The 18,976-nt window shown below is 39.0% G+C and overlaps 1 protein-coding gene across 1 annotated transcript in view; it reads left to right on the top strand.

Moving 5' to 3' along the window:
• Positions 1-18,976, top strand: part of CSMD1 (CUB and Sushi multiple domains 1) — a 2,014,689-nt gene that overhangs the window by 1,422,305 nt on the left and 573,408 nt on the right. The window contains exon 8 of the mRNA XM_043893675.1: positions 4,662-4,749. Within this exon, the coding sequence (XP_043749610.1) occupies positions 4,662-4,749 (88 nt within the window). The remainder of the gene's footprint in view (positions 1-4,661; positions 4,750-18,976) is intronic.

The raw sequence follows: 18,976 nt of genomic DNA, 5'->3' as shown, positions 1-18,976 counted from the left end.
CAAGAAGCTCTTAGTTTCTGTGAAGCTTGTCAGTATACGCTTATCATTCTGGGATCAAAATTGACAGCTGGTAGAGATGGTGCATATATTCAGTAGAAGAAGAAAAATACCAACAATTCTATTATGCATATGAAAATGTCCCATGTGATGCTGTTTAAGTGAAAACAACCTTGTTATACCTAAATGAAGGAAATTACTACAATACTGAAATATTGTTGAAATGAACATTTAATCAAGGTATTGGTTTTTGAGGAAAGAGTAATACGGATGCTTCATGCTTACTGTGATAAAGCATCTTGCAAATCAAAAAAGGGAAATGTCTTAAAAAGTAGGTTTTGCTTTTTATTTCAGTAAAAACCTGAGTCCATTAAATGTTGAAGGAACAAATGTCAGTGTTGACTTATTCAAACTGATTACAGCAGAAAACCCTGAGGTTCACAGTATCTCACAAACACATATGCCTAGCATGGGGTTTTTGACATCTAAAGGTCATTGATACAGTGGAGATATTGCTACCTGAGGAATTTCAACTAGAATGTGTTTTGTGTAACAAGGTTCCTGATTGTTATGCAACTAGAAACATATGTCACCTCTCTGAAAGTTTAAAATGGTTAGAATTAGTCTCAAAATTAAACCAGCTGAAATATGTCTTTAGGTTTCTAAAGAAATAAATATCAACAACAAAAATATGCTATAATAAGTTATAGGAGCAGTATCACTAAAATGTTTGAGTTTACTTTAATGACTTCTTTTTTGGATTATTATCCAATGATATATTAATATAAACTAAATTTTAACTTTGAAAAATGGCATCTTACATGAAGATTTAATATCCGGTCAATTCATTGTTCTGGTGCTCTGAAGGTGGCTAATGGCCTCATGTGGAAAGCCTATGAATCTGGTCTTTTTTACTGCAAGAAAATTGCCACCAGATGGCATTTGAACTAAAGCCTCATGGTTGGGACCATATGGCTTCCCAAGTGTATGCTTGACTGGGAGATAACAGATGAATACACCTTTTTCCTTTACTTTTTGGTTCATTTTTAATATAAAAGGAATTTTATTATTAAGAATTTAGAAATTATTTTTAAAAGCTTCACTTTAATTTGCAAAGGCCTTTAGCATACACTATCTCATTAGCTTACTGGAGCAAATGTAAGAAAAGAAACCTGGATATATAATCAACTGAGTGGTAACTCTGACCTCAGTTCTTTCTTGGAAAATGGGTTTGACATTATCTCCTCATGGAAAGGTTGTAAGGATTCAGTTTAAGATGTGTATAAATGATACTCGTAGTTTCCTAAGGTTAAATTGGCTTTAATTTAATCTTAAGTAAGGTCTAATTTTAGATTATCATCATCATCACTCTTAGTACTTTATTTCTAATTACCTCTGATTGTTTCACTAATGTAAATCTTGTCTCTGCCAGTTTATTTGTTTATGATCTCCTTTTTCATAGAAGTAATTTGTGTATACTTCTTTTGTGTTGATTGCTTCCTTTCCTAGAGCACCAGTCTAGCTATATAATTTGTTCAAAAAACAAATTTGTGTTGAATTTGAATTGACGATCACAAGACATGTCCTCACAGACCAGGATAATTTTCGCTACCGAACCAAACGTGTGTCCACTCACCCGTGTGAGGTAAAGCCAGACTACTGACACTGTGTTGTGGTGAAGGAAAGTGTAGCATTTATTGTTGGTGCCAAACAAGAAGTCCTGACGGCTAGTGCTTAAAAGGCCTGAACTCCCCAAAGTCTTTCATGCAAAGGTTTTTTTTTTTTCATGCAAAGGTTTTTAAAGACAGGGTGAGGGGAGGGGGTTGCTGGGTGTGTGATCAACTCATGGACATTCTTCTGATTGGTTGGTGGTGAGGTAATTGGGAGTCAGCATCATCTACCTTCTGGTTCCAACCAGCATGTACTTGTGGGCCGCAGGCAGTTAACCTCTTCCACCTGGTGGGTGGGGCTTTCAGCATCTTCAAAGCAGCTCAAAGGACATGGCTCCGAGTGTTATCTATCTCTTAGGAGGAACGGAAGGTCCTTGACTTTGTTTAATGGCTAATGTATTATTATTTTGTCTTGCTTGACTGTTCTTCTTTCTTCCTACATTTCCTCACTTCTCTAATTTAGTTTGTTATTTTGAACTTGGGGAAGACTTAAGAGGCTCAAGTATTCTACAGACAAGAAGGCAGAGGACGTGGGCGGGCGGGGAGTCTGTCCTGGGAAAGCCCTGTAGGGCCCAGCTCGGTTACAATTTAATGGGAAAAGCATGCTCCTTACTGCTCTATATACCTCATAGGAACCTTGTGAGGATCTAATGAGATAGTGTAAAAGCCAGCATGCTTTGAAAGAGTCATTTGATTATGTATACATTAATGTAATTTCCACATTTTAAATCTAAATTCATTCAAAGTCTTTTACAAACTATCTGATTTGTATCTGTTCATCCATGTGTATAATTTTACATCTTAAATTACTATTAGTTAATTATGGGTCATGAAACTACCTATTGAATATTCCAGTTTTGATTTTAAATTCTAAGGTTTTGACTAAAGTTTAATATATTTGTTAGTATCTATAGCATGTGTCCTATGATAGTTGGTAAGATATAATTTGACAAAATTAGAGTTAAAATGATGGTAAGCACAGGAATTCCTCTCTTTTGAAAATGTTTCTCTGAGGCATCAAGACCCTGCAGATATATCACCATCATTCTTTGCAACTTTAAGCTTCAGTTTTGAGAGGTGTTAATTGTTAATGATGCAGATAGACTGGGTAGTTGAGTTTGAGGGACTCATTATTTTCTTGTACATAACCTGTCACCACGGATTTCTATCATTATCCTGTTACATGCCTATCTCTGTTTCAGAAAATCAAACATATTTAACGTTTATCTGTCATCGTTTTTTTGTTATCTTCCTGCCATCTGCAAACTATTCAAACTTAACCTATTTCATTCACTACTCTCGAAGACGTCCAACTAAATACTCTTTTTTTTGAATAAGTAAGCAGCTTTGGCATTATCTTTAAAAAAAGATCCAGAATATTTTGAGTTGATTTGTGTGGGTTCCTTCAATTTGTCATTAACTTTTTTACTACTATTCCATGTGAGGAAAAACAGAGAAGATATAGAGGTAGACCTTTTTAAACCTTTAAGTTGTTGATAGTTCAGTTGGTAAAGAATCTGAAATGCTGGAGACCCCAGTTCAATTCCTGGGTTAGGAAGATCCACTGTAGGAGGGATAGGCTATCCACTCCAGTATTCTTGGGCTTCCTTTGTGGCTTAGCTGGTAAAGAATCTGCCTGCAATGTGGGAGACCTGGGTTCGAACTCTGGGTTGGGAAGACCTCTGGAGAAGGGAAAGGCTATCCACTCCAGTATTCTGGCCTGGAGAATTCCATGGACTGTATAGTCATGGGGTCACATAGAGTCGGACACAACTGAAGACTTTCACTTTCACTTTACTTTCGCTTTTGACCAGTGTGATACGCTAAAATAGTGAAGTAAGAACCACACTAATGTGGACTACTTTCTCTATAAACAGTGATAGCCATTCACCTTGAGGAGGATGACTTCATTTGACACAGTAGTAACTGTTTTCACTGGAGCAAATGTGGGAGTTATATAGCTGACGATGGCAGAAAAAAATGTGGTGAAAGTTAAATTCTTTATTGAGGCTTGAAAATCTATTAAAGCTAGGATACTTTTAGAAAATAAACTTTAGAGATATTTTAGTAGACCACTGACTACAGATTCAAAAACCTGTACTGTAACAAGATGTACCAAGAATTACAAATTTGAAATTCAAACATGATTAGGTCGAGAGTGAAAAAGAGATGATCACTACTAGCTAACAGGAAGGTCTTCCCAGAAGCATTCCTGCAGGCTTCCTCTCATGTGTCATTGAACTGAACTGAGTCACAAGATCATTGTTGAAAATTTCTTGAAAGAGAGCATGTCGCCTTGATTGGATTAGACTACTCAGATAGTGGGATGGTTACTGGAGCAGTGGCCACTCTAACAAGCAAACAAATACTTTAAAAACTAATCTATGATTGTACAACATCCTAACATGAGGAAAGACTGTTTATACACAGATTCAAATAATAAATCAGTACACTGCACAAGAAGATTGTTATTTGTTTAACTTAATTGATAAGCATTCTTCATGTCTATAATAAGTAATTTTATGTGAAATATCTCTTAGATATAGATCTAAATAGACAATAGATGTTAATAGATATAAATATAGGTATAGATCTTAATATATCTTCATAGATAATTAACACTTCCATTTCATCCATGGAAATGAATGAAAGCTATCTTCTATATAAGCTAAGCTATTTATGGCATGATGCTCTTCCCACCCCCCCACCATGCTATTAATTGTAAGTTGTCATAAATGTGATCTTAATGAGAAAATCTTAATTGCATTAAGACTTCTTTAGTAGAAGAAAGAGTTCCAACCAAAGATTGTTGGCCTCCTCTGTAAAAGTCTGTTTCTTTAAGAATAAGAGTGGATTTATTTTAATCTAGCTTAACTATCTGAATTCTTAAAAGAAATCACATGTTAAGGCGGAATCATGAAAGAACCAAGTCTGTCTAATATACTGTCATTATGTGGTTATTTTCTGAGCAGTATCATAATGTTTCTATTACAGTAACTCAAGGAGGTGTTGCTTTGGTCTCCGACATGTGTCCAGATCCTGGGATTCCAGAGAATGGCAGAAGAGCGGGTTCAGACTTCAGGTAGGAGAGAGTATTTATTTCCATAGCACGTTACTTCCTAACTCTTTATCATTTCACCCTGTAGTTTTAATTATCTTACCTTTTGATTTAAAGGTGCAACTCCTCAATTATCATGCAGCTATAATATCTGCAGAGTTCTAAAACACATTGCGGTGGAAAATCCCAGATACTCCAGAGTCTGTTCCTTTCATTGTATAAACCAGTATTGACAATCCAACTTAATGGGTCTGATCAAAATTTGTGTACAAGATTTTTTTTCTGATTTTAATCTGCTACCTTCCCGTATAGGTTTTCCTGGTAGTTCAGTGATAAAGAAAACACTTTCCCGTGCAGGAGACACAGGAGACGTGGGTTCTATTCCTGGGTCAGGAAGATCCCCTGGAGAAGGAAATGGCAATCCACTGCAGTATTCTTGCCTGGAGAGTCCCGTGGACAGAGGAGCCTGCTGAGCTGTAGTCCATGGGGTCACAAAAGAATTGGAAACAACAGAGGAACTGAACAACAACACCGTCCCATGAAAAGAAAATTTTTAAGTGTTAGTCACTTAGTTGCCTGACTCTTTGCAACCCCATAGACTGTAGCTCTCCAGTCTCCTCTGTCCATGGGATTCTCCAGGCAAGAATACTGGAGTGGACTGCCATTTCCTTTTCCAGGGGATCTTCCTGACCCAGGGATTGTACCCTGGTCTCCTGCATTGAAGGCAAATTCTTTATCATCTGAGCTAATTCTAATGCAGTTCAGTTATTGTTTAAAAAAACAGATAATGAAAAATTTAACTATAGTCTTATAATTATTTCATTAAGTAAACTTTTATAATAATGAATGTGAGTGGTGGCAATCAATGCAATTTATGAAGAAAATGTTATGATTCATTTTATTGCATTATGATTAGTACAGACTGCTTTATAGTTGTTACATTATGAATAAAGTAGTGATTATAATAGTGATTTCTTTTTAGATTTTTGTCTTTAATTACTTCAATAAAGTGAACATTCTCTAGTTTACAAGATGAGTGCTAGTATTAGGGGTAAGCTGCAAAGTCAAAGAGTAAAGGGGAGCAAGAGCAAGTTTTTCTTCCTTATAATCTCATTATTTTTTAAAAAGAAACAGAAAAAGAGAGTTGAGCCTGCTAAAGTGAGCTGAAAATTGAATGAAAGCAGTGATACTTTTAGAGAAGGAAGAAGAAATGTTATTTGGTGAAACTGGAGTAGCAGTGTCTTTTTTTTATGACTAGAGGAAGTAATAAAATTGTCGAGTGACTAATGAAGTTGGTAAGATGACATTATACACACACATACACACACATATGTATATATATTATATACATACACACATATATTTTACATGAAAAGGAAACACAAGCATAGTAGTGCTACTGAAATACTTTTGACAATAGCATTGTTCATGTTTTAAATGGAATAGACAACTGGAATGGTTACCATTGTTGACTAAACATACACACACACACACACACATAACTTGAGGGTTGTGAGTTAAGTTTAATTCGGGGCCAAATGAGGACTGCAGCCTGGGAGACAACACCTCCGATAGCTCTGAGAGACTGCTCCGAAGAGGCAGTGGGGGAAGGTCAGTACATAAGATTTCAGCGAAGGGGGAGTTCAATGCAATCAAATGCTTACTTTGCAAAACGTTCTCTGTTAGTCACAAGGAACTGATGTCACCGTGAAGGGATTTAGTGTTTTTCTAGATATGAAGAGATGCAAGGACTGGGATTGTCTGGGAAAGTTGTACTTTCTTGGGTTCTGTCTCACCGCAGCAAAACTTTGAAGCGATGGATGGGCTAGTGTTACAGCTCAGTTTTATTAGGAAAAACAAAGGCTGGTACAGCTTCTGAGGAGTGAGGGTGGGCAGACCCAAAAGACCCAAGAAGAGAGGCCCCAGGCGGTTTTGGCTCCTCGTTTTGTATGTTTTTTTTTCCTCCCCCTGGGCCTGCCCTGTGTAAACTGGGCTAGCCAGGAGGGCTGCTTGTTCCACCGGAGATCCTCACTCCCGCCCTTGGACCTTCTTTTGTCCATTTTCGTGGGCTTTTCCTTTCCTTGTCTTTTAGCCGTTTTGAACTCCTTTTCCTATTCTAACTACCTAACAGGATCATGAAATCAGTTCCTGAAAATATCTAGCTATCTAAAGACCAGCTCCACGGGATTCGCTGGAGCACAGAGTGCCTCACGCCACCCTGAACCCCTCAGGGCGCGGGGGTGCTGAGGGTCAGCGGCGGCAGCAGAGGGCTCAGTCTCCAGGGAGGCAGGTGGCAAGTGCCTGGGCTGCCGTTGCTCAGCCCCAGGCGACGCTCTTGGCACGTGCCAGTTTGTAGCTGACGCGGTTTAAGTGTCGCAAATACTGAATATACCTTAAGGTCGTAGTATTTTAGTTCAGGTTCCTTTGGTGCAGAGCCTCAGATAGCAACTCTGAATTGAACTTTTTGGAAAAGTGCCCTCTGGTTATGGGGAACAGAGAAAACTGGATAAAGAGAATAGAAGGCTGAGCAGGAAGTTGATTTTAACTAGAGATTAGCTTCCATCCCAATCCAGGGGGAATTCCAGGGGACAAATGCACAAATTATCCACTTTTTCTGCCCATTGCCCTTGCCTTTCATCATCAGCTTCCTCCATTAGTGCCAAGGAAGTTCTTGGAACAAATGTAGGTTATGAGCAGTTATTAGCACCTCAAGGGGTATGCTGTGTCCTGTATGTTGTGTCTTTTTGGGTGTGGCAGTCAGCCAAGAAAGAAAGCTACTGATTTCAAATGTAAAACAGCCACCAGTGGAAGGCATTCAGGAACATGATTAATTTTTAAATGATGCAAATGGTTCAAATCTGCAGTCTTGCTAGAACGCATAGAGCATTTTTGTTCTAAGGATTCCTTTCTTATCTTAGAAGTAACCTTCTTCTTTCTCCCTCACCCAGGAAAAAAAAAAAAAGTGTTCTCCAGGCCTTGCTTCCAAAAAGCCTTATACATCTCTCCACTGAGTTAGAGCAGTAAATCTGCATTATTGTTTTACACACCATCTTCCCCCACCCAGCTGAAGGATAGTTAGTGCCTTTTTGTCTCTGCCTCCTTGGTGACCTCCTTGTCACCACCTTGGTGACATAAATAGTTAGTGGCTGATGCAAAGGAACTCCAAGGGTGTTTTCCAAAGCACTTGTTTATGAGAGGAATTGCCCATTCAATACGCTGTCATCCTTGGAACCCAGGGTCTATTTGGTAGAGCTCTAGTTTAAAACAAAGCAAGTTATCTGACAATTTCAAACTGTTCAAATTGTACCATATGGTAAAGAGAGCCAGAGAAACTGTTGAATTTTCAAAACTTAACAAGGAATTCAGAAACATCCAGGGTCAGTATCTATTTGGCACAAGGGCAGGAAGAGATTTACTTAGCATGTGAGGTGACTGTGCTAGCCTTTGCTCTGTCTCATCCTTCAGTTCAGTTCAGTTCAGTCGCTCAGTCGTGTCCAACTCTTTGCGACCCCATGAATCACAGCACAACAGGTCTCCCTGTCCATCACCAACTCCCGGAGTTTACCCAATCTCATGTCCATCGAGTTGGTGATGCCATCCAGCCATCTCATCCTCTGTCATCTCCTTCTCCTCCTCCCCCCAGTCCCTCCCAGCATCAGTGTCTTTTCCAAGGAGTCAGCTCTTCTCATGAGGTGGCCAAAGTATTGGTGTTTCAGCTTCAGCATCAGTCCTTCCAATGAACATCCAGGACGGATCTCCTTTAGGATGGACTGGTTGGATCTCCTTGCAGTCCAAGAGACTCTCAAGAGTCTTCTCCAACACCACAGTTCAAAAGCATCAATTTTTTGGCACTCAGCTTTCTTCACAGTCTAACTCTCACATCCATGCATGACCACTGGAAAAACCATAGCCTTGACTAGACGGAACTTTGTTGGCAAAGTAATGTCTCTGCTTTTTAAATATGCTATCTAGGTTGGTCATAACTTTCCTTCCAAGGAGTAGGTGTCTTTTAATTTCATGGCTGCAGTCACCATCTGCAGTGATTTTGGAGCCCAAAAAAATAAAGTCTGACACTACTTCCACTGTTTCCCCATCTATATGCCATGAAGTGATGGGACCAGATGCTGTGATCTTAGTTTTCTGAATGCTGAACTTTAAGCCAACTTTTTCACTCTCCTCTTTCACTTTCATCGAGAGGCTTTTTAGTTTCTCTTCACTTTCTGCCATAAGGGTGGTGTCATCTGCGTATCTGAGGTTACTGATATTTCTCCCAGCAATCTTGATTCCAGCCTGTGCTTCTTCCAGCCCAGCATTTCTCGTGATGTACTCTGCATATAAGTTAAATAAGCAGGATGACAATATATAGCCTTGATGTACTCCTTTTCCTATTTGGAACCAGTCTGTTGGTCCATGTCCAGTTCTAACTGTTGCTTCCTGACCTGCATATAGGTTTCTCATCCTTGGAACGGCCTTATTTCTGCAGAAGTTTAACTGAAGATGAGCATTAGCCACTGGAGTTTGTTGATGTGTCTGGACTGGAAGCCAGGCTGAGTGTATGCCTGGCAGGTCAAAGCAGGGGTGTGATGGCCCCATCTAAAACTGTCAGTCTTTCATGTTCTTAGTTTTCTGGGGAATTTCTACTCTGTTTAATTAATTAGTTGGTTAACTGTCTCCGAGTTTATGGCAATCAAATAGCATGACAGCTGAGAAAATCATTTGAAAGATTACATTTTCTATAAAAATACCTGTGTGTGAATGCTAAGTTGCTTCAGTCCTGTCCAATTGTGTGAAACCTTATGGAGTGTAGCCCATCAGGCTCTTCTGTGTGTAGGATTCTCCAGGTAAGAATACTGGAGTGGGTTGCCATGCCCTCTTCCAGGGAAATCTTCCCAACCCAGGGATCAAACCTGTGTCTCTTAAACATCTGCATAGGCAGGCAGGTTTTTTTTTGTTTTTTGTTTTTTGTTTTACCACTAGAGCCGCCTGGGAAGCCCCAGTAAGCCCCATACTATAAGCCCCATAATAAGCCCCATACTATCAATTAAAAAAATATAGTCACAACCTGAAAGTAAAGAGTTATTTTATTTGGTGGGAATGTTTGGGACTCCAAGCCTGGGAGAGAGAATTTCAGTAGCTCTGAGAAAAATGCTCCAAGGAGGCAGGAAGGGGAGTTAGGCCACATACAGGTTTGCAAAAACAGGAGCAGGAATTTAAGGAATTTAGCACTCTTTGTATGGGAAGATACAAGCCCCCCACCCCCACCCCAGCTCACTGAATTCCTTCCTTTTATATGCACCTCAGCTGTCTAGAGTCAGTCTTCTTTGCTTGTTCACCTTGCTTCTTGCATTCCCCCAGCCTCTCAGCAGTCACCCTTGGGGGATGGCAGCACCCTCTGGATTGCAGTTTTGAGAACCCTCAATCACTTTTGGAGGCCAGAAATCGGTGATGGCTGACATGTCTTGTTTATTAATATGGCAGGAGATATTTTCATTTCCCAGTCCCTCCCCATGGTTATAAATTCCACTATATTTGCAAGACATTTCATGACTTTTTTTTTTTTTTTTGATCCTAGGAAACTGTGAGGTTCACCCCAGATCAAGTGAACATCCTCACTGAAATGTCACTTGAGGTGTTCATGTCTGGATTAGGCCCATTGAGAAATAATAAAAGATTCTCAGATTCCTCTATCTTCTAACCTAATAGGATCCAGGAGATATTTCCCTTGTTGCCTCTTCACATAACTAGAATCACAGTATTACAGTTATTCTAATTATAAATCTGATCTATTTCTTGGTTATACATCATATAATACAAAAGACAACAATCTGATAAAAGAAACAGATTACAAATAATGCAGCTAATAGGGTGATTAAAGTTACAAATAGGGATTTATGCCATGAGCTTTCAGAACCAAATCATCTTTTAAAACATCACCCATTACAGGATCCACCTGGTGTGTAAACACAACCTTCAGTTTGAGTTATAGCATAGGTGCCCCCTTGAGATGTTGTAAGGATATCAAGGACTTTACGATTTTGTAAGATAGCTTTTCTCATCATAGAGATCTCAGAATTTAGTAGGCGAATAGCCTGGTTGCTATCATTTAATGCCTATTGAGTGAGTTTTGTTAAGTCTTCAATGTGAGAAATAACATTTTCCAATCCTACTGAAGGTGCAAAAATAGTTGTTAAGTGATCATACCAGTGAAACACAGGTCTCTTGGCCCACTGAGCTGGTATTGATGGTAAATTTGCTGGAGTCACTTCTAAATTTGTATGTACGTGGTCTTGAGCCAAACGGAATCCTAAAGTATGCCTTCCTAGCCAGCCTGGTGGAAGCCAGGGTCATAGATTGGACCCCCAAAGTCTTTGAGTCCTGTTAGGTGCCAGCCAGTATATTTCTGGTCTTCTGATCCAATCGGTTTCATACCAATCACTGGCTTTAAAAAAAATGGTACTTTGGTAGATTTCATAAGACACCCAGCCTGATTTTCTAGTGTTATTAGGTTGATTATCTTTGGTATGATTTAATTGTTACCAGCATAGGGGGGCATTTAGGCTTAGACAACCATATCCTGGTATTAGTCAAGTAAATCCATCCCATAGCTGAGGAAGTGTCACTCCTAATAGTCTAGAGTTTACTTTTTTTTAATTTTAACACCTGGGATTTAGTCTGTTGCCTTTATTGAGCTCTAGCAACCTTAAGGGAAAATTCATATTTATGGCCAGGGTCAGAATAAGCATGTTTGATTGGCCAAGTGAATGGGTCCCAAATAGTGATATCAGTAGTAGCCCGGACAGAAATATAATTCCTTCCTTGCAAAATAAACTTTCTAAGAGCCATCCAATCAGAACCTTGGAGGGGAGAAACCCATCAAGGTAAACCAGAAGCACTGGATGTAGGTAATTGACCACAAACCCAACAATTTGAGTGATTTCTAAAATTTGAATAACACCATGCCAGTAATAGAAAACAATTTTTTTTTTTTTTGATTCACTTGTAAGAGTCCAAGAGACCAAGAATAAAAGTTAAGAACAACCATACGGGTCGGGGCTGGCACCTGGGCCAGCTGCCTACTTCTGACCTTGTCTGCTTCCCTTCCTGGTGTTGGTGTTTCCATATTATCAGTGTCGCTTCCAGGTGAGCGTGAGGTCAGCAGTTCTCTCCGGAGACGAGCCTGGTACGGGAGCCCTTTTTAGGTGGGAAATATGAATCTGAGTCAGTTCCCTTCAGTTCTGCTGTGCCTGAGCTAGTCAAGCAAACCTGATAACTACCGTTCCATTTAGGTTGGGGGGAGAGTCTTTTAAATGATGTCTTTTTTAATCTACATAATCTCCTGGTTGTAAGTCATGGGATGTCTGATCTTTATCTGAGGATAAATTACTATAATAAACTTCAGAAACAAGTTTAGAATGACTTGTCAATAATTTGATTAAACCCTTGCAGTAATACAGTATATCTCCCTTAAGTAATATAGGATCATACAGTCTTTTATGCAATCTCATTGGTCTCCCTGTAATAATTTCAAAGGGAGACAAATGATATTTGTCAAAGGAGTGGATCTGTTGAAGAGAACCAATGGAATGGCCTTGGGCCAAGGGAAGGAATAAGCACATGTAATTTTAGCCAATTGACTTTTCTATTTTTTTTCCCATTTATTTTTATTAGTTGGAGGCTAATTACTTTACAATATTGTAGTGGTTTTTGCCATACATTGACATGAATTAGCCACGGATTTACATGTGTTCCCCACCCCAATCCCCCCTCCCACCTCCCTCCCCATCCCATCCCTCTGGGTCTTCCCAGTGCACCAGCCCTGAGCACTTGTCTCATGCATCCAACCTGGGCTGGTGGTCTGTTTCACCCTTGATAGTATACTTGTTTCAATGCTATTCTCTCAGAACATCCCACCCTCGCCTTTAATTGTTTTATTTGTCCTTTTCACTAACCCAGGAGACTGTGAATGGTAGTCACAGTGGAAATATTGCATAATCTGCCAGATTTTGCAAGTTTCTTTAACAATCTGATGAGCAAAATAGGTCCCTCTGTCACTATGTAGTTCAGAAGGAATTCCCCAGATGGGACTCACCCTTTCTAAAGCCAATTCCCTACCAATTTTGCCTTGGCCCTTCTGCATGGTTAAAGATTTGAGTACAGCACAGTTAGGAAACTTGGATATTCTGCAACATATAACATTTTAGTATAACCACTAGAATTATGACTCACAAAATTTTATCAGGACATGTCAAATGTTAGGGATTCCATATAAATTTTGAAATATCTGTATTAATGATTTTATCTATATATTACAACCTAAAATTTACATTCAATCACTTGACAATGTTTTTGAATTAAAAATACCAAATAAACTTAGCTTAATATTCATCTCTGAGATGCCTCAGAGATGTTTCTTTGAAGCATCCATCCCAGAGTCAGCTGGAGGCTCAAAAACATAGTTAGATTTTGATATTTTGGAAGTTTGTTAGAAATTTCAGAAAGATTTTAAAACAAAGGATCAGAGGTCACTGAAAAAATACCTATCCATTTAACCAAGGTCACAAAGAAAATAAATATATATCATTTAAGGGCACATAAATTCACAGAATCTGTTATAAAAAGGAACACTTAAACTGAAATAAAATCCCCAGTCTTGTATTAGCTTAGTTAAATTCAATCTAAATTTAATTAATCCTGACTATGCATAAAACTTTTTCCTCAGAGTTCCTCTTCATAATCTCTCATCACTTTTGGTATCCAGCCTGTCTTTCATTTTTCATCTAAATGAAATTAACCAGCTCTTTTTTTTAACTAAAATATAATTTCATTTCTCATATCTTCTTTACTTAAAACATACATTTTATTTCCTATAGCATTCTGAAAAATTTCTGTATTATTTTGATAGCTTTACTTACATGTTTAAATTAGAATCCTCCACCATAAAAACTTAATTTTAGTTAAACTAAGAAGTAACTAATTAGGTACTGTCTTTACATTGACATTTTATAAATCGGTGAGCTTAAACATCAGTGATTTTTTTTTAACTTTTGTTTTCTTATAGAGAAAATCTTTAGTGATACCAATATTTTCATTAATATTTTAAATACTCTTAATTTTTTAAAATAATTGATGTGTCAGTGTATTTTAAATAAATAAACTTTCATCACTTAGCTTAAATTGGCACAGCTTTAGAATCTTAAGTTACCAAACATCTGGAAAGATCATTTTAGATATTTCTAAAACATGATTACTTAAAAGTCTTAATCCCAAAGCTTTTATCTCATTTACATTTGCCTTGAAGTTTCATGTCCAGTTATTGTTTGCACGAGATTAGTAAGCTCATTTTTATTAAACCTAGATACAATAAACTATTATAATTAATTTTGATGACTCTGAATGACACCTATATTAATTTATGTCAATAAATTAAACATTGATATCAGGTTTCAACTTAACATTAAATATTTCCCAGTTCACGTGAACCTGAAAGTCATCTTGGCCAAATTTCTTTAAATATAAGCACTTTTTATTAAAATTAAATAGAGCTCTTTATGGCAGAAAGTGAAGAAGAACTAAAGAGCCTCTTGATGAAAGTGAGAGAGGAGAGTGAAAAAGTTGGCTTAAAGCTCAACATTCAGAAAAATAAGATCATGACATCCGGCCTCATCACTTCGTGGCAAATAGATGGGGAAACAGTGGAAACAGTGGCTGACTTTATTTTTCTGGGCTCCAAAATCACTGCAGATGCTGACTGCAGCCATGAAATTAAAAGATGCTTACTCCTTGGGAGGAAAGTTATGACCAACCTAGACAGTATATTAAAAAGCAGAGACATTACTTTGCCAACAAAGGTCCATCTAGTCAAAGCTATGGTCTTTCCAGTGGTCAGGTATGGATGTGAGAGTTGGACTATAAAGAAAGCTATCAGGGAAGAATTGATGCTTTTGAACTGTGGTGTTGGAGAAGACTCTTGAGAGTCCCTTGGACTGCAAGGAGATCAAACCAGTCCATCCTAAAGAGATCGGTCCTGGGTGTTCATTGGCAGGACTGATGTTGAAGCTGAAACTCCAATACTTTGGCCACATGATACAAAGGGCTGACTCATTTGAAAAGACCCTGATACTGGAAAAAGACTGAGGGCAGGAGGAGAAGGGGACGATAGAGGATGAGATGGCTGGATGGCATCACCAACTCAATGGACATGGGTTTGGGTGGACTCTGGGAGTTGGTGATGGACAGGGAGGCCTGGCGTGCTGCAGTTCATGGGGTCGCAAAGTCAGACACAACTGAGCAACTGAACTGAACTTTATAAATACAATTTTATTAATAACTTTTAGAAGTAGAGATATCTCATGCATAATGTATCAGTTCAAGTCAGTTACTCAGTCACGTCTGACTCTTCATGACCCCATGGTCTATAGCACGCCAGGCTTCCCTGTCCATCACCAATTCCAGGAGTTTACCCAAACTCATGTCCATTGAGTTGGTGCTGCCATCTACCATCTCATCCTCTGTCATCCCCTTCTCCTCCTGCCTTCAATCTTTCCCAGCATCAGGGTCTTTTCAGATAAGTCAATTCTTCATATCAGGTGGCCAAAGTATTGGAGTTTCAGCTTCAACATCAGTCCTCCAGTGAATGTTCAGGTCTGATCTCCTTTAGGATGGGCTGGCTGGATCTCCTTGCAGTCCAAGGGACTCTCCAGGGTCTTCTCCAACACCACAGTTCAAAAGCATCAATTCTTTGGTGTCAGCTTTCTTTACAGTCCAACTCTCACACTCATACATGACTACTGGAAAAACCATAGCCTTGACTAGACGGACCTTCACTGGCAAAGTAATGTCTCTGATTTTTAATATGCTGTCTAGGTTGATCATAGCTTTTCTTCCAAGGAGCAAGCATCTTTTAATTGCATGGCTGCAGTCACCATCTGCAGTGATTTTGGAACCCCTCAAAAATAGAGTCTGTCACTGTTTCCATTGTTACCCCCATCTATTTGCCATGAAGTGATGGGACCAGATGCCATGATCTTAGTTGAGCTTTAAGCCAACTTTTTCACTCTCCTCTTTCACTCTCATCAAGAGGCCCTTTAGTTATTTTTCACTTTCTGCCATAAGGGTGGTATCATCTGCATATCTGAGGTTATGGATATTTCTTCCAGCAATCTTGATTCCAGCTTCTGCTTCATCCATCCCACCATTTCTCATGATGTGCTCTGCATATAAGTTAAATAAGCAGGGTGACCATATACAGCCTTGATGTACTCCTTTCCCTATTTAGAATCAGTCTGTTGTTCCACATCCAGTTCTAACTGTTGCTTCCTGACCTGCATACAGATTTCTCAGGAGGCAGGTCAGCTGGTCTGGTACTCCCATCTCTTTCAGAATTTTCCACAATTTATTGTGATCCACACAGTCAAAGGCTTTGGCGTAGTCAATAAAGCAACAATAGATGTTTTTGTGGAACTCTCTTGCTTTCTCGATGATCCAGCAGATTTTGGCAATTTGACCTCTGGTCCCTCTGCCTTTTCTAAAACCAGCTTGAACATCTTGAAGTTCATGGTTCACATATTGCTGAAGCCTGGCTTGGAGAATTTTGAGCATTACTTTACTAGTGTGTGAGATGAGTGCAACTGTGCAGTAGTTTGAGCATTCTTTGGCATTGCCTTTCTTTGAGATTGGAATGAAAACTGACCTTTTCTCCTGTGACCACTGCTGAGTTTTCCAAATTTCCTGGCATATTGAGTGTAACACTTTCACAGCTTCATCTTCTAGGATTTGAAATAGCTCAAGTGGAATTCTATCACCTCCACTAGCTTTGTTCGTAGTGATGCTTCCCATGGCCCACTTGACTTCACATTCCAGGATGTCTGGCTTTAGGTGAGTGATCACACTGTTGTGATTATCTGGGTTGTGAAGATCTTTTTTTGTCCAGTTCTTCTGTGTATTCTTGCCACCTCTTTTTAATATCTTCTGCTTCTGTTAGGTTCGTACCATTTCTGTCCTTTATTGAGCACATGTATAATGTATACACAGACATAAACAAACTAGAGATCTTGTGGTTTACTAAAAGCTTAGATATGAATCAGGTATTATAATATTTACATAAACTTACTAGTTAACAAACAGTTTGATTACCTTAAAGTTGCTTTCTCAGATGATTAAAGCTTACTATCTATAAGCTTTGGTTTGGGAACATTTTCAGTAGTTTAGATTTAAAACTGCCACTTTTTTGTTTTTTCCCTTGGTCTTACAGGTCTTACCTGCTTAACTGGGCTGAGTCTAAGTCCTTGTCGGCTTCTCTGGTGGCTCAGCTGGTAAAAAATCCGCCTGCAATGTGGGAGTCCTGGGTTGGATCCCTGGATTGGGAAGATCCCCTGGGGAAGGGAATGGCTACCCACTCCAGTATTCTGGCCTGGACAGTTCCATAGACTGTATCATCCCTGGGGTCGCAGAGTCAGACACAACTGAGCGAATTTCACTTTCACTTTCTAGTCCCTTGTGGCCTGTATTCATATTCTGTTTTAGATATTTTCAAGACAAAGACAGTTGTTTAGTTTTTCAAAGAACAGTTTTGTCTAAAGTTGCTACAATCCGTGGTAAGATTTTTAATATAATTGAAATTTAATTTACCAAGTTCTACTTTTAATAACTTTAGAGTTTTACTTTAGCCCATCTTCATAGGTTTGTATAAGGCATTTAGCAAAGACCTTTTTGAGTTTATAAATTAAGCCAAAGCAAAATTGCTATTTTTATTTTATTAACCCTTGCATGTTAGTTCCCAGTTTACCTATTTTCTACAACTCAGGTAACTATTGGTTTCCTCAGTAGTGTTAGCATTAGCCGCTCAGTCATGTCTGACTCTTTTCAACCCCACAAATTGTAGCCCGCCAAGCTCCTCTGTCCATGGGATTCTACAGGCAAGAATACTGGAGTGAATTGCCATTCCCTTCTCCAGGGGATCTTCCCAGCCCAGGGATTGAACCAAGGTCTCCTGCATTGCACGCTGATTCTTTACCATCTGAGGTACAGGGAAGATCCATATTTTGCAGAGCTGTGTCTAAGTCATTTGGAAAGCTAATCTGAATTGAATATCTCATTATCACCAAGCAGTTGTTCTGACTTTTGAGGAACACACACACTGCTTCCAAGAGTCTCTTCTGGTCTTTTCTTTCTTCATCCTCCTAGTACAGTACATCTTGTCAAGAAGGATTTACAGTAGGCAGAGTCTGTTGCATTAAACTGTACTGATAAAATATTCATTTTTCAGAAAATACTCAGTTTCTTTCACGTACCTTCTTTAAAACTGAGACGGGTCTGAAAAGGTGACTGAGGTATAAGACAAAGTCATCCTGGGTGTCTGTAAGTTTCCCAACTGCTTTTTGAGAAGAGGGAAGGGAGTGAAACAAGAAACGGAGGGGATCATAAGAGAGTCACTGAGGGGAAAACGAAGAGAGCACACTTAAAATAACAATCACTGGCAGGCTGTGGTCTTCAGCTGGAAGAAGAAAGGGCTCACTCACATGTCCCTCAACTCAATATAAGCAGTTTTCCCTTAACAACGAAAATCTTAGTCACCTAGCTTAAAAGGTCTTAGAAGGCTCCACAAATGCCATGAACTTTATTGTTGAATAGAACCTTCCTCAGTACATTTAGTTAATATTTCCTCAGTGGCAATCTACATGCCTTGTTTATCCCACAATATAATTAAATAAGAGCTGTAACCACCTTCTATAAAGCCCATTTAAACATGCCAATTCATATATCTTTATCTAGATTCCGTCAACTTTTATACCTTTAACTTTAGTTTTCATAAGGATCCAATCAACAACTTTTGGTCTTAGGGGAGTTTAGAAGGCTTTTCCCTTTTGTTCCCTGTCTATTTTACCTACGTTTATATAAAAGGCTCTGGGATCCCCAGAGTTGGTTAGAGCCGAGGAAGTCAGGCCCTTTGGCATAACTGTCCCAAAATAACTGGTGAGATGAAAGAAAGTGAGCGTGTCAGTCGCTCAGTCTTGTCCTTTGCAACCCCATGGACTGTAGCCCGCCAGGCTCCTCTGTCCATGGGATTCTCCAGGGAAGAATACTGGAGTGCGTTGCCATTCCCTTCTCCAGGGGATCTACCTGACTCAGAGATTGAACCTGTGTCTCCCGCATTGCAGGTGGATTCTTTACCATCTGAACTACCAGGGAAGCCCTGGTGAGATATCACAATATAAATTCTTCTAGTCATTTAAATATATAACTTAAAATTAGG

Source organism: Cervus elaphus, chromosome 32, assembly GCF_910594005.1.
Source record: "Cervus elaphus chromosome 32, mCerEla1.1, whole genome shotgun sequence".
NCBI classification, from domain to species: domain Eukaryota; kingdom Metazoa; phylum Chordata; class Mammalia; order Artiodactyla; family Cervidae; genus Cervus; species Cervus elaphus.
Note: the sequence above shows the minus strand (reverse complement) of the source record. Positions and strands in the feature narration are given on the sequence as shown.